The sequence below is a fragment of the Beta vulgaris genome, chromosome 8 (assembly GCF_026745355.1).
Source record: "Beta vulgaris subsp. vulgaris cultivar EL10 chromosome 8, EL10.2, whole genome shotgun sequence".
In the NCBI taxonomy this organism is placed as follows: domain Eukaryota; kingdom Viridiplantae; phylum Streptophyta; class Magnoliopsida; order Caryophyllales; family Amaranthaceae; genus Beta; species Beta vulgaris.
The window spans coordinates 52,355,539-52,370,486 of NC_079209.1; the positions used below are offsets into that span (position 1 = coordinate 52,355,539).

At 33.5% G+C, this 14,948-nt stretch overlaps 1 protein-coding gene across 2 annotated transcripts; it reads left to right on the top strand.

Moving 5' to 3' along the window:
• The first annotated feature begins 9,205 nt into the window (after positions 1–9,205).
• Positions 9,206–14,139, top strand: LOC104901747 (AP2-like ethylene-responsive transcription factor At1g79700). 2 transcript variants are annotated; one of them, XM_010689351.4, is made up of 8 exons: positions 9,206–9,618; positions 9,780–9,862; positions 10,689–10,697; positions 12,172–12,260; positions 12,380–12,453; positions 12,565–12,615; positions 12,968–13,044; positions 13,422–14,139. In XM_010689351.4, exons 1-8 carry the CDS (start codon positions 9,449–9,451, stop codon positions 13,898–13,900), a joined length of 1,032 nt encoding a protein of 343 aa, XP_010687653.2. In that variant the 5' UTR covers positions 9,206–9,448; the 3' UTR covers positions 13,901–14,139. The 2 variants fall into 2 exon arrangements, with proteins under 2 accessions (XP_010687653.2, XP_019106915.2); XM_019251370.3 differs by having other exon boundaries at positions 9,478–9,618; positions 10,689–10,725.
• The last annotated feature ends 809 nt before the right edge of the window (positions 14,140–14,948 follow it).

Sequence of the window (14,948 nt, forward strand, 5' to 3'; positions counted from 1 at the left end):
AGAGGGAAGATCTTTAGGAAACGGAGGGAGTATTTGATTAAACAATATAGAAGAAGCAATGAACAAATTCTAAAACAATATAGTAAAACAGTATAATGAAATTTATGATTGAAGAGATAAGTGATAACTTGGGCGACGACACAAGATAGAGGGCAACATGAATAAAACAGTAAATCCTTGAAAACATAAATTAATAATTGATAACGGCAAGAAATCGTCTCAACTTGAACTCAATTCTTTATGTCCCTCTTCTCTAAAATCACCTTCAGTTCCATAGAATTCATCAGCTCGAATATCAAAATAAATTAAAGAAAATTAAAACGAACATGCAAAGTTGGGGGATTGCACTTCAAAGTTTAACAAAATCTAATAAAAGATAGAGAACGTTGTTTGCTTTGCCTGAACTGTCCAAAATTGATGTCTTCCTATTTAGATTTAAGGAAAAAGGATTGGGATCAAGAATTTTGTTGGATGCTTTTTTTAATGGATAAGGAAATTCAGTAGAATAGAGGATGGTGATAGCCGTAAACATAGCGTTTGAAGAGAATATGGTCAATATTACCTATTTGTGTGTTTGGATATGGTATATGATTTAGGAAATAACAAGTGGGACCAGTTTAACGAGAAAATACGTCTAGGAGAAGACAAATTATCTATAAGAAAAAACTTTACTAAAAGTTAAAAAAGATTAGCAAAATTATTTGTTAAGTTAACTGCACCATAGAGATTAAAATTATTAATGAATATGTCATTTATTATAAAATAAATGAAACATGGGGCCCGGGGGGAGGATTAAGGAGAGGATAGAGATAGAGAGAAATAAAAAGAGGAACTCTGTGATGAAAGAGATAGAGAGAAGTGCTCCCTCCAGGTTTTATTAGTTTACCCACTACTTTCGGCATAGAGTTTTAAAAGAAATAGATATGTGGGTCATAGAAGGAAAGATAAATTATTAATTTATTGGCATATCGTATTGTGTTGTGGGCCAACAAAAGTTGAGTGCGAAAGTAAAGATAATAATAAACAAGTAGTGAGACCATTCCAAAAAACAGAAAAAAAACTGTATAAGCTAATAAGGGACAACTCAAAAAGAAAAGTGGGCAAACTAATAAAACCAGAGGGAGTAATTTTCAATTAAAGTAACATGTCATTTATTATGAAACATCCTAAAACAGCAAGTGTTTTGTGTATTTTAGAATGAAAAAAATATATTTATTAATTAAATTAGGGTTGAAGTTCTTAAAAATTTCTAATACATAATTATAAAAATATCTTTTAATCCTCAAATAAGTTTCATGGGAGTGTAAATATTTGGGTATTCGTGCACATATAGTTGAGCTAACATTCGTAATCGTAAGGAGTAATTCGTTGCAAACTTTACTTAGATGGGTAACACTACTTTTAAATTATTTACCCAATGTGATGATTTTATTATGTAACATAGTTAATATAGTTAATTGTTTAGTTTACAATTAAATTTGTTTACTATTTTATTAATTGTTTGTGAATTTGTACATCATATTAATATATCACATTTGAATGCAACCACTTTTAAAATATAGGCAATCATTACCATTAAAATATAAGTATATTTACTTAATAAAAACTTCCCGTGCATTTTGCACGGGTCCAAAAACTAGTTTTTTATTATAATTCATTATATGTAAAAAGTTATATTATTTTTTCTAAACATTAACATTACAGTTGGAAAGCTGAAGGAAAGACAAATGGTGAATTGTGAATGGTCAAGCTTCTGGCACCCGTTGCACTTGCCACTTGTCGAACGTAGATTGGCGCGTAGTCGATTTTTTTTTAGTAAAAAGCAGCTTTTCACGCTTGGTTGTTTCACTTGGGAATTCCTTCCCACCTCTCTTTACACTTGGCATGCGCTGATTTATCCTCATTATGGGAAGGTCCTCTGTTATTGGTGTTTCACTTTTTTAGGGAACCTAATTCCATTGGTGGGAAGGTTCATTTTACCTATTTTCTTGATCAAATGGGGAATTAACCTAATTTCCACCAATATACATGCTCTTAACATCCTTAACTACTCGTAGTAACATGCACTTCCTTCCGATTGGAAAGAATGAAACATTTATTTCAAAAAACTCTCACATAAAACAGAGAATTATCTCACTTATTTCACAGCGGGAAAATTATATATAAGGTGCTCGGAAAGTTTTGTTGCGCAACAATACAAGGAAAAATTGACAATAGAGGTCTGAACTTTGGGTGATAATTTTAAAAGGTCCGAACTATTGATTAACCTGTGTAGGTCCCAACTTTAGGGGGTCTTAACTTTTAGCGGGCCTCAACGACTTAAAACTGAAGATTTTTTTTGAAATCTCACCTAGTTCCTACATCCCTCTCTCAATTAACATTCTGATGTGACCCAAATTTTACAAGTGATGACCTATTAAGCCAGTTTTAAGTCACTAAGGCCCGCTAAAAGTTTAGACCCCCTAAAGTTGATACCTACACAGGTTAATCAATAGTTCAGACCTTTTAAAAATTATCACCCAAAATTCAGGCCTATATTGTCAATTTTTCCTACAAGTAATGGTTTCTAACTTTAGAACTTTTGAAAATCCTGGTCCTACATACCCCTTCTTTCCAAACTCCCTATAACATGGTGACTATTTTTAGGTCTTCTTATAGATTATGATCTTTATAATTTGTTGAAAATTGACATTATAGTCTTATATTATTTTAATAAAAATTACTTCAAGAGCTAGAATAATATATAAATAATATAGGTTCCTTATTCAGCACCTTAAAGATACTCATTAGCATTTTCCTTATATAATAATTCTCCATAATACTCTTGTCGTTTGAAAAACCTCTTAACAACACTCTCATTACCGGCGCCTTATATCTCAATTTAAAAAAAATGTTATAATGCTAAACTAATCTTTGGGGGAGAAATATATTTGATTACTTGACTTGAGTCGAGCATTAAAAAATTTCATACATGTTTATTTAATTTTTATCGAGTATTCGAGTTCATCAAAAGATGATATTAGTCAAACCCTCTGATTTTGTGTGTCAAGCCCTAATACTAACTCTTTTTAAGGTTCGCTCAAGTCTACGTGTTTATAAATCGTAAAATATTTTGGATGGATATGCAATATATTATGATCTTGCTTACTGAAAAGAAAATTGCTTGTGATCATGCTATATTGTTTAAGCATAGCTAACCTGATTAGGCTATGTTCTACTCAATACCTAATATTCATCTTATTGTAGGAAAAATAATTTTTACAAGTTTAAACTTCGATAAGTCTAGTCCAAGGCCAAAAAGTCCAGGTAAGTTTAAATGAGTTAAGTTTGGAGACGTTAGGTTACAATTATTGTAATAGTCAATAAAAGCTATTTAAGTTTGATTTACAACCAAAATAAGTTTGTATAATTCTATTCGTCATATTAGTTCATGGCCAATTAATTTAGATAAGTATAGGGTGTGATGTTAATAAGTTCAAATGAAATTAAATAAGTTATGTAATAAACTTAAAATAAAATAAATAATTGAAAATAGATAAAAAGAACTGATTTGTGTATAGAAGGAATTAGCCCTTGTTAATAACTACTTAGATGTTAGGATTAAACACCGTAGATGCTAATAACTCGAGCACATCGAAGTATTATTTGTGGAAGCCAACAGACAAGAATATAGAAATATTGCAATAAAGCACACACACAAGCTCTACGTGGACACCCTTGAAATAGGAAGAAAATCCACATTCCGCTAGGAATTTTAGTATGAGACAATGATACAAGGATCCTTTAGATGACTTTCTCTCTATCTATTAGTAAAATAGTTCTAAATGAATAAAACGGCCTAAACATATTTATAATATATAGGGAATAGAATCATAAACCTAGAAGAGTGCGGAATCTCGCACACTTGGCTCATTAGAAAGTAGAAACCATGGGAGGGCTTCATGAACTGGTCTTCAACTCATCATACCCAACACAAAATAGTTAGGCGAATGAACTTTTTCCTTCAAAAATATTAATGTCATCTTCTTTAATCATTTCATGAAAGAAAGATGACCGCAATTATCTTTTTTCTCTGTTGAAGGAGAAACATATTGTATTAGTATTTACTTGTTAAAACCACGATTCTCTCGTGCTCAATTCTAGCTTCGTGACAAGGAAATAGACTAGTCAGGAGTCACTTGAGAGGGGGATCATAATCACAATTTCATAAGTCCTTTTACTTTCACTTATAGTGGGAGAGTGAGTGAGTGGCACATACTACATCAATCATGATAATAGTTGTGTTCTGGAGCAATGATATTCCCATACTAGGTATGTGTCAATACCATGGCATTTATGTAATTTTAATGACAAAAGTAATATTAAAAAATTATAATTTTTTTGTTTTTCTTTGTACTTTTTTTTTTGGGGACTTGTTAGTTGAAATCTTATACTCATATTCTAACAATATCTTATCATATCAGTTAGCTATTAAATCATATCTAAACTACATCCAATCATATCAAGTATCTGGTATGAGAAAAGTTTCCCCATATCGGATATGGGAGTATACTTTCCCTGTGTTCTGGATAACTGGATTATGTTCCTGTCAAATAAAAAGCAAGAGATGCAGATATTGTAAGGCTTATAGTTACTTAAAGTGTGAAGGGCGAAATGTTTGTATAAAAATGGCAGGTGCATCACAGCATCAGCTGCTTTGATGGAAATAAAGCTAATGGCCCTGTTTGGCAAATAGAGTTTAGAGTTTAGCTGTTAGAGTTTAGAGTTTGCTGTTAGAGTTTTTAACTTTTTGTTCAGCAGATTTGACTGCTGATTTGACAAGTTCTTTTTACAAATGTGTTTGGTAAAAATTAACTGATTACTAAAAGCCTGTTGTCATTTTTTTGTGTAATATGACATTTATAGACATTTTAATTAATAGATATGTGTAGTATTATTATAAGGGGCAAAAAAGTCATTAAACATATTTCTACCTAATCCTCTAAAGAAAAAGCTCCTAATAGGAGCTTTTTCATTTTGGGAGTTTTTATTCCAAAACTCTCTCTAAAACTCTCTTTTACCAAACACCCCTTTTAGCATTTTTGACTAGTCAAAACTCTAAAAGTGGTCCAAACCTCTCTTTTTGCTCCAAAACTCTAATTGCCAAACACCCCCAATGCCTTACATGATATCATTCTTGTGCCAATTGGTTTGCTTTTCATATATGGCCAAAAGCAGGATATGTTCGATTGTTGGTTTTTAGTTTTTGGTTATAAGAATTTATTAGTCATTTATATACAAGTGGTACGACAAATTTAAAATTAGTCATATATTTACAACCTCAAAATAAAATTGTATATTCTTCTTTTTTAGTGTTGTTTGCATACGAATCCGTTTGTTCCTTGTTTGTAATATTTTTTTGATAATTTTTGGGATTTTAATAATCATGCCAACAGGCTCATTTATAAACAATATTCAACGGTAAAAACAAAGGGGGCTCATGGGCAGCCCAATTGTGACTTAGAACTACATGAGTTACAGGTTGATAATTAGATATAAATCTTAAGGCCAAGCTAAAAATTCCTTTGAGAGCCCTTGCTTTGCTACCATGTTTGAGTCTATTCCTTTGTAGATGATAGAAATCCCTGGAACTTTTTTTGACTCACCCCTAATGAAGTTTATAATGAAGTTCAAATACCATGGAACCCCATCTTCATTTGTGCACCATTGAACATCGTTCATCGAGTCTGATTCTACTATCATCAAATGCACATTAGGAACTCGGTTGCAAGAAGAAGTGATCTTGAGAGCCCGGTGAATTGCAAGGACTTTTGCGTTATTTATCTCCATGAATGGAATTGTTAAACTCAAGAAAGATTGGAGAAAACGACTTAGGTTGTATTAATAAATCACAACAATATATATAGTACAAGGAAACCTAACTTGCCCAAAACTCCTAAGAGATATACATGTCAAATATACAATATATATCAAAAATAGCCAACTAACTTCTATTACTCCCCCTCAAGTTGGAGCATGTAAATCACGAATTCCCAACTTGCGTAACAAAAATACAAATTGTTGTCGTCCAAGAGCCTTCGTAAGAATATCGGCGAACTAATGACTCGTCTGAACAGAGGAAGTAGAAACATTACCTTTCAACAACTCATCCCTAAGAAAATGACAGTCTACCTCAATATGTTTCGTACGATCATAAAACACCGGGTTTTCGCAAAATGTAGAGTTGACTGATTATCACAAAACAGTTGCATGGGCTTCGAATGACCAACCCCAAGCGAAAACAACAACGCTTTCAACCATTTCAACTCACAAGTAGTAACAACCATAGAACGATATTCGACATTAGCCGAAGAACGGGATACAGTAGGTTGTTTATTAGTCTTCCAAGAAATAGGCGAGCAACCTAGAAAAACAAGATAACATGTCAAAGAACGCCGAGTCAATGGACAAGCGTCCCAATCACTCTCACAAAATGCCGTCAACCGCAAATCTATCACAGGTCGTAACAAAATGCCTTGTCCCGGACTACCTTCCAGGTAGCGCAAGACACGAAGAGTCGCATCCCAATGAGAGACACGTGGGTCACTCAAGAACTGAGCCAAAACATGCACCGAATAACTCAACTCGGGGAGAGTGACTGATAAATAAACCAATCGTCCAACCAGCCGACGATATTGAAGCGGATGAGCAAACGGCTCACCCGAAGCAAGTGCAAGACGATGATTCTGCTCCATCAGAATATCAATAATCGGTTTGCACCCCGACATTCCTGCTTCAGTCAAGATATCCAAAGAGTACTTTCGTTGAGAAAGAAAAATATTCTCTGGACTACGAGCAACCTCAAGCCCTAAGAAATACTTAAGCACACCCAAATCCTTCATGTAGAAGCATTTGCACAAATAAGCTTTAAACAAAAGAATGGCATCATGAGAAGACCCTGAAATGATCAGGTCATCAACATATACAAGAACATGCAATGAAACACTAACCTGTATATAGCTAAATAGAGAGTAATCAGCATAGGAATTGGTAAATCCAAAATTACGCAGGGAACTAGATAGTTTTGATAACAATTTCCCCGGGACCAGTTTTAAGCCATACAAAGATTTCCTTAAACGACAAACTGTGCCAAGTGCAGGAGTACCATACCCTGGAGGAAATTACATGTAAACTTCTTCATCCAAATCACCATGAATAAAAGCATTATGAACATCCATTTGATGTAACTCCCAATTCAAAGACACAGCGACAGCAAGAAAAAGACATATCGTACCCATCTTAGCAACTGGATCGAAGGTCTCATTATAATTAACACCTTCGACTTGACGATTGCCATGAACAACCAATCGTGCCTTTAGACGCTCCACCTTCAACTTATCGGTATATTTTATTTTATATACCCAACCACTACCAATGGCCTTCTTACCAGGGGGAAGATCCTCAACAATCCAAGTGCCATTACGCTCAAGAGCATCAATTTCATCTTGCATCACCTTACGCCAATCGGCATGATTAGCCGCCTCTTTAAAAGAAGACGATTTCTTGCCTTTTGTAATCGCCATAAGAAAACACATGTGTCTCATAGAAAAACAATGATACTCAACATAACAAGCTATAGGGAAAGGATTACCTGAGGAACGAGATGGAGAGGAGACAATAATTGATGGAGTGGGTTTCAGTGATAATAGTGTTAGTGACATAATGACGATGCCACGAAGGCGGGCGCTTTTCATGATGTCCACGACCACGTTCCTCCGTCAAACTCCCCCTCAAAGCTAAAGGCATAGAACTAACAGTTTCATCAACAGTGCGGGGCTCAACAACTACACTAGAACATGGGCTTGAACTTGCATCAACATCAACCCCCCCGAAGTACTACAAGCAAGCTGCCCAAGGCTAGGAGAAGGAGCCTCGGACAGCAGCTCGGACGGCTGGGCAGGGGACACCACATGCGGTCTGTGGCTGGGGGCAGCACGCCGTGGGTGGGCTATGATATCTCCTGGTCGTTGCTGCAGAGACGAAGACGGGGCAGCAGCCTCCGTGGTCTGGCTGCGGCTGGGCACTAGTTCCCGCGACTGGGTTGTAGAGCTCACTGTTGGGGATGTCGAACACGTACCAACATCATTACTAACTTCATCCCAAACCGGCAGCGTCGCAAAATACGCTTCCCACGGCAATCAGGAAGTGAGTCAAGATATGGGAACGTATCTTCGTAATATTGTACATCTCTACTTACAAAAAAATCATCGTATCCAAATCATAAAGACGCCACCCCTTCTGACCATTCAGATAACCAACAAAGATGCACTTTCGAGACCGAGAATCAAACTTGTCCTTAAATCGAGGACAATTTGCCGCATAACAAAGACAACTTAATACCCGGATATTATCATATGACGAAGCGGCACCAAATAAACACTCATATGGAGTTTTGCCATGAAGAATAGGAGTAGGAGTCTTATTAATCAAATTAATAGCAGTTAGAACACACTCACCCCAAAAATACTTAGGCAACTTGGCTTGAAATCGAAGGGCATGATCTACGTTCAAAATATGACGATGTTTACGCTTCACTCTACCATTCTGCTGAGCTTTGTCAACACACGATGTTTGATGCATAATTCCTTTCTAAGCAAAGAACGACCCCAAACTAAGAAACTCTTGACCATTATCACTACGAACCATTTTTAACTTCCGTTGAAATTGTGTCTTAACCATAGCACAAAACTCACGAATTAACTTAGCAGCTTCATATTTTCCAACCATCAAAAATACCCAAGTAGCACGAGAATAATCATCAACAATGGTTAGAAAATAACGAGCATCACAACTAGACACAATTTTATTCGGACCCCAAATATCACAATGTATCAAATCAAAAACATCATATGCATTATTCGAACTTAATGGAAAAGAATTTCGGGGCTGCTTCCCCATAAAACAAATGTCACAATTAACAAACAACCGATACGAGTATTATACTGCATACGGTCTTAATTAATGTCTTGTTTAGTATTTTCATATATTTTTTTGTTTACTTTTGCTCAAAAAAATATACAAAATAAGAGAGATAATAAATTTAAAAGAAAACAAACAATCTTAATTCCAAAAAACAAAGTGTCATACAAGTCAAATGAGGCATATGCTCCTCCTTAATTAACTCACCGTACTTAGATATTATTACACCTAATGCACAACAAATGTAGGACCCAAAAATCTCCATGGTAGATGGAAATATATAAACCTGAAAATACTCCAAAAACTCTATGCCAAAATCCTCTAATCTTAGCTTAATTAATGTCCTTTTCTTTATCATTTCCTTTTCAATTTCTTCACCACCTCCTTTGTACCCACGTTATATTCAATGATATAACCATCAACTACAACAACTTGAACCTGCCATAAATAACCATTCTCTCCTTCTCTCTCTATCTCAAAATAGAAAGATATGGCAAAAGCACCAATAAAGAGAAAACAGAAGTGCAGTTCTGATGATCATTATACTAAAACTACAAATAATCATGTCAAAATTGCTACTACTAAAGTTAAGCGAGCAAGGAAATGTTCTCCTAGAAAATCTCCTTTTCAGCGTAGCTCTAAATATCGCGGTGTAACAAGGTAATCTTGATTATATCTTACTGATCATATTGTAAATTAGTTTATTTTATTTGCATATATAGATTAGTTCAGTTGATAGCTTAGCTTGGTTTTCTTTGATTAGTTTTTGTGTCTTAGTTACGTGATTGAGTGTGTTAAGGTAAGTATTTTTCTCTGCTTAGGCATAGGTGGACTGGAAGATATGAAGCACATTTGTGGGACAAGGATAGCTGGATTGATACACAAAAGAAGAAAGGAAAACAAGGTTTTTTTCTTCTAAATTCATAAAAGTGTATATATACGTAGGTTTAGGTTCATATGAGAACTACCTTATAATGAAAAATCGTGGGAATCATTCTCTTTCCTGCCCATTTTAAAGAGATTTTGCTAATTTTATAAAATATTTGCTTATTTTATGCTCCCCGCCTTTTTTGAATAGATGTAATATTTGACTTTTCACACTTGTTGAGACACAAGTTTGACTCATAATATTTCTAATTATATAATTGTAATGAAAAACCGTGGGAACCATTCTCTTTCCCGCTCATTTTAAAGAGATTTTGCTAATTTTATAAAAAAAAAATTGCTTACTTTATACTCCCTCCATTTTTTAATAGATGTAACATTTGACTTTTCACACTTGTTGAGACACAAGTTTGACCCATAATATCTCTAATTATATAATTGTAAAAACTATATAAAAAAATATTTTTTAAAAAGTGTATACCGAAACGAATCCAACAAGATCTCACATGACAATATTTTTCCATATATATAAATAACAATTAATTGTCAAAATGACTTGTATAAATAGTGTCAAAAGTCAACATGTCACATCTAAAAAAGAACGTAGGGAATACTTTTTTTCTTATAATTTTTTTGTTCATTTTATATTTTTTTGCTCAATATATGATTTTGTAAATTTTTACTCATTTTACAGGGTTTTAAAGCTTCTTAGAGCGATGTCATAAATGGTTCTTGATTATAGTTATAAATTTTTCTTATTTTGTATCATACTGATTAATTTTTTTTCTACCACTCTATATCTTGTTGGGATGCTTCGGATTTATGGTTGGAACCTTGAAATGCAGTATATCTTGGTACGTTCTTCAATTCTACTACTATTTGGTGAGTGAAAATTGTGCTTTTTGATGCATTATGAAGGGAATAATCTATGAAATAATTCACTAATTCTAGCCCAAAAATCGAGCGCAAACATATGCTAGCTCTCAAGTAAAGTGCTTCCACGCACTAATATATAACACACACTTTAAAAAATACATATAAAGAGGACTATCACGTATGTCATACAAGCGCCGACGTGATACATTATTTGTTTTGTACTTTTGTATGCTAGTTATTAGTAGTTACGTCGAAACTTATTGTGTAATAGTTTTAATAAATTTGCTTTGGCAACCTAATTTCACCCAAGAAAAAAACACTAATTGTCAACTATAGAAGCTAAAAATTCTACTATTCACATAAGTATGGACCATTTTTCATTAATTAATCGTGAATTCTCAAATGTCTTCTTAGGATACAGTGGTGGGAATGATATATACAATACAAAATATTTCATAGATGTAGTTGTAGTATTACTGTATATAGTGCTTGTTGAAATATTTCTTTCTTGTTGGACCACATATCTAGTAATCTGATAAGCCAATATACTTATATCTTTGCTTTTTATTCGAATGACTACGAAGTCTAATTCATCACTTCATTATCAAGTTGTTACATCGTATTCAATAGTCACACTCGTCGGTTCGATGCACATGTCGGTAACTTGGTTACTAAATAAAATAGAAAAATTGATCCTCATCAAAGACCGACCAAATTATGATTTGGATGCACATAGCACCACAAACTTTAACTAGTAACTAGAATATCTTGAAATATGAAACATATTGCAACGCATATAATTAATGAGATGGAATATTGATTTTTTTTTAAAAAAAAAGTTTCCTATTTTCCCCATTCTGCACGTGACGGGGAAGAAGAAGTCACGTGACCAACCTTTGATGAGATGGAAATATAGAATTGAAAGATGCGGGAGGGACGGAAAAAATATTAAAATAATCATCAAGATTCCCCATCGTCGGCCAAAAAAATTTCCTCTGATATCATTGATGATACGCATCACACCAAGTCTTAAATTTCGTGATATTTTGACTATTAGTCAAAGTTTATAGTGCTACATGCACCCAAGTCATATTTTGAAGTACTTAGGCCAATTTTGTCAATAAAATACTGTAGAATGGTATGAACTTTATTTTCAGTGATGTATTTCAAGCTCTGATTGATAAGAAAATTTTGAAGCTTTAGATTTATAATCAATGTTATTACAAATATTAAGTTGAACAAAAGTCGATCAAAATATTTAGTTTATATATTTGTGCACTTGAAATTCTCTAAATACAGTTATAATTGAGCTCCAAGTTTTTGAATTTTCTGAGTAGAAATAATAATTCTAATCATTGTTTAGACCAAATACATGAAAAAAGGTCCCCAAGTTTTTCTTTCACTAATATAGCCTATTTTTCCTTTTATCTTAATATTGGTCAATTTGTTTAGGTGCTTATGATGATGAAGCAACAGCAGCACGAGCTTATGACTTGGCGGCACTGAAGTATTGGGGAGAAAACACCATACTAAATTTTTCTGTGAGTTAATTATATTATAGTAATTAGATGCTTAATTGATTTTTCTACATTGACTACTTTTATTTTGTTGGAGGAGCATTTAATAAAAATGTGTATTTGTCTATGGTATGTGGGTGTAGTTATCTACTTATGAAGATGACATGAAAGAAATGGATGGATTATCCAGAGAAGAGTATCTAGGATCACTAAGAAGGTATATGCAAGATAAACTTATTGCATGCTTTCTTTTATTATAACTTTATATGCTCACATTTAGACAAATGAAATATTTAACTTAAATTGGATTTGTCTGTTGATTTTTCAGAAAAAGTAACGGCTTTTCTAGAGGACTCTCAAAGTATAGAGGAGTTGCAAGGTATAACTCATTGATATTAAATTTGTTACTTTATTATCCTAAATAATAATAATTCCAATGATTAAAGAGGGTTATAGACTTATAATAAGTTCGGTTTATCAAAACAGACATTCTACAGGTGTGGTCCGGGTTAATTAGTTGTTAGATATCACTTGATTTAGGAAAAATGATCATATGGAGCCGTATCAATACGTACATATGGTCAAATGAACCAGTGTTTTTGTCTTGTCTGACTCATTCCAAAATTACATGTGTTGATCATACGTAAATTATTATTATGCCATTAAAAAGGTTAGTTGGCTAAATGAACATTAGATTTGATTTTGTTGGTTTGATTGGGGTATTTATTCAGGCACCACTACAATGGAAGATGGGAAGCTCGAATTGGCAGGGTACTCGGCAACAAATATCTTTACCTTGGGACATTTGGTACTTTTCTCCAATAGATGAAGATGATGGTCTTCTACTCTTCTCTTTGTTACTTTATTATCCTAGATGAAGATGAAAACAAGAAGTGTAGTAACTAAAAAAAAATTGAGGAAGTATCCATCAACTTTTTTTATATATTTTATGTATATCGATCCCTCAAAAATTGAAAATACTTGAAGAATTTTGTTAAGGTTTTCTTAATGAGAGGTTGCTATAAATATTAAATAGCAGTCAATGTCAATTAGTTAGTAAATCCCACCAACCTCAACGGTTACATATACTTAATCCAATTAATTTGTAGTCCAAATCTTTCCAACTCTCAACTATATGTACCATTCCTCTTTTTTTATCTAATTTATTTTCTTGTCATCTTACAGCTACCCAAGAAGAGGCTGCATCTGCCTACGACATAGCGGCAATTCAATATAGGGGACTCAATGCCGTCACCAATTTTGACCTTAGCCGCTATCTCAAACCAAACAACTCATGTGATAACCAACCAAGCCCTAAAGATACACATATTGAGCCAAACAAGTCAGTTGATAGTGGTGTTTCTAGTAGTAGTAGCAATCAAAGCTTCTTAGGGCACACATTTGAGCAAACCTATGATCAAGTGCAAGTAGATGATGCTATTAGCATTGATGAAATTATGGGAGGCCAACCACCATCATTAAGTTTTGATGAATTTGACTTGTTGGAGTATAACATGAGTGACGATAATCTATATATGCGTATGGAAGGCCAATGTTCATCTACAAATGATATAAGAAACCATGAAAAAGATTTCTTTAGTGATCTTAACTCAATCTTATGTGACTTTGATGTTATGGAGGCTGAACAAATTGGGACGATGTAAATGTATATCTTAGACTTAAACCTGAGAGGAGATACAACGCAAGGGTCTTAATTACCAAGAAATATTTATTTACTACCATAGAGAAGATAGATTTAATAGATATTTGTTACAGTTATATTGGTATATATCAAATGATATTATATTGTATTTCTTATTTTTTATGTGTTTTGAAAGTGAGATGAATGATAATAAGCAATTTTATTTATTCTTTCAAAACTGTTGAGATTTGAGTACTTTGTCATTGCATGTAGTGGTCGTGCTATATATAGCACAATTGTGTCGAGGAAAGATTGTGACATATTATATTTGTCCTTTTATAGCATTGATTTTGTGAACTAATACCTTTTTATGTTTTATTTTGTCAACTAGTACCTTTAAGTACTTTAATGTTTTAATTAAGGTACTTTAATGTTTTAATTTAAGTATTTTTCTCAAATTTCCGGCCAAATTGGTCAAGATTCCGGTATTGACATTTGTTTTCCCCTCCAATTCTTGCACAAGTGTTGCATATTCTTTCTTTTACATCCTCTCTCTCACTCACTCCTACTAATCCCCCCATTCAAATCCCCCACCCCCCTTCCCCATAAACCAAAAACTTCTATGTTCCTCATAATTCTTCCTGCCAACAAAATTCTCCCTAGACAAAAACAATTCAATTATATAAAATTGGATTACAAGTTGATTATTCTCCAATTTTAGAGATATATTCTCTGAATTTCTTTTGCTAGATTCAATGCTTTTTGCTCCAAAAAAAAATCGTAATGAGTACCTTTCTACAAGAATGATGACTCAGCAGTAAAGATCGGTGCTTAGGTTGAGAGAGGCAAAGAGGAGAGATGATATAGAATGTAAGAGAGTTTACTTAAGGTTAGTGAAAGGGAAGTAAAGAAACTGAAGAGTGAAAATGGGGGAAAAGGATTTAAAAGAGGAGAATAAAGTCATGCGCATTTGAAGACAAAAAATACAAAAAAAAAAAGATTGAGGGAAAGTGAAGTCAATGTCGGAATATTGACCTATTTGGCCGAATATTTGGGATAAGGTACTGAAT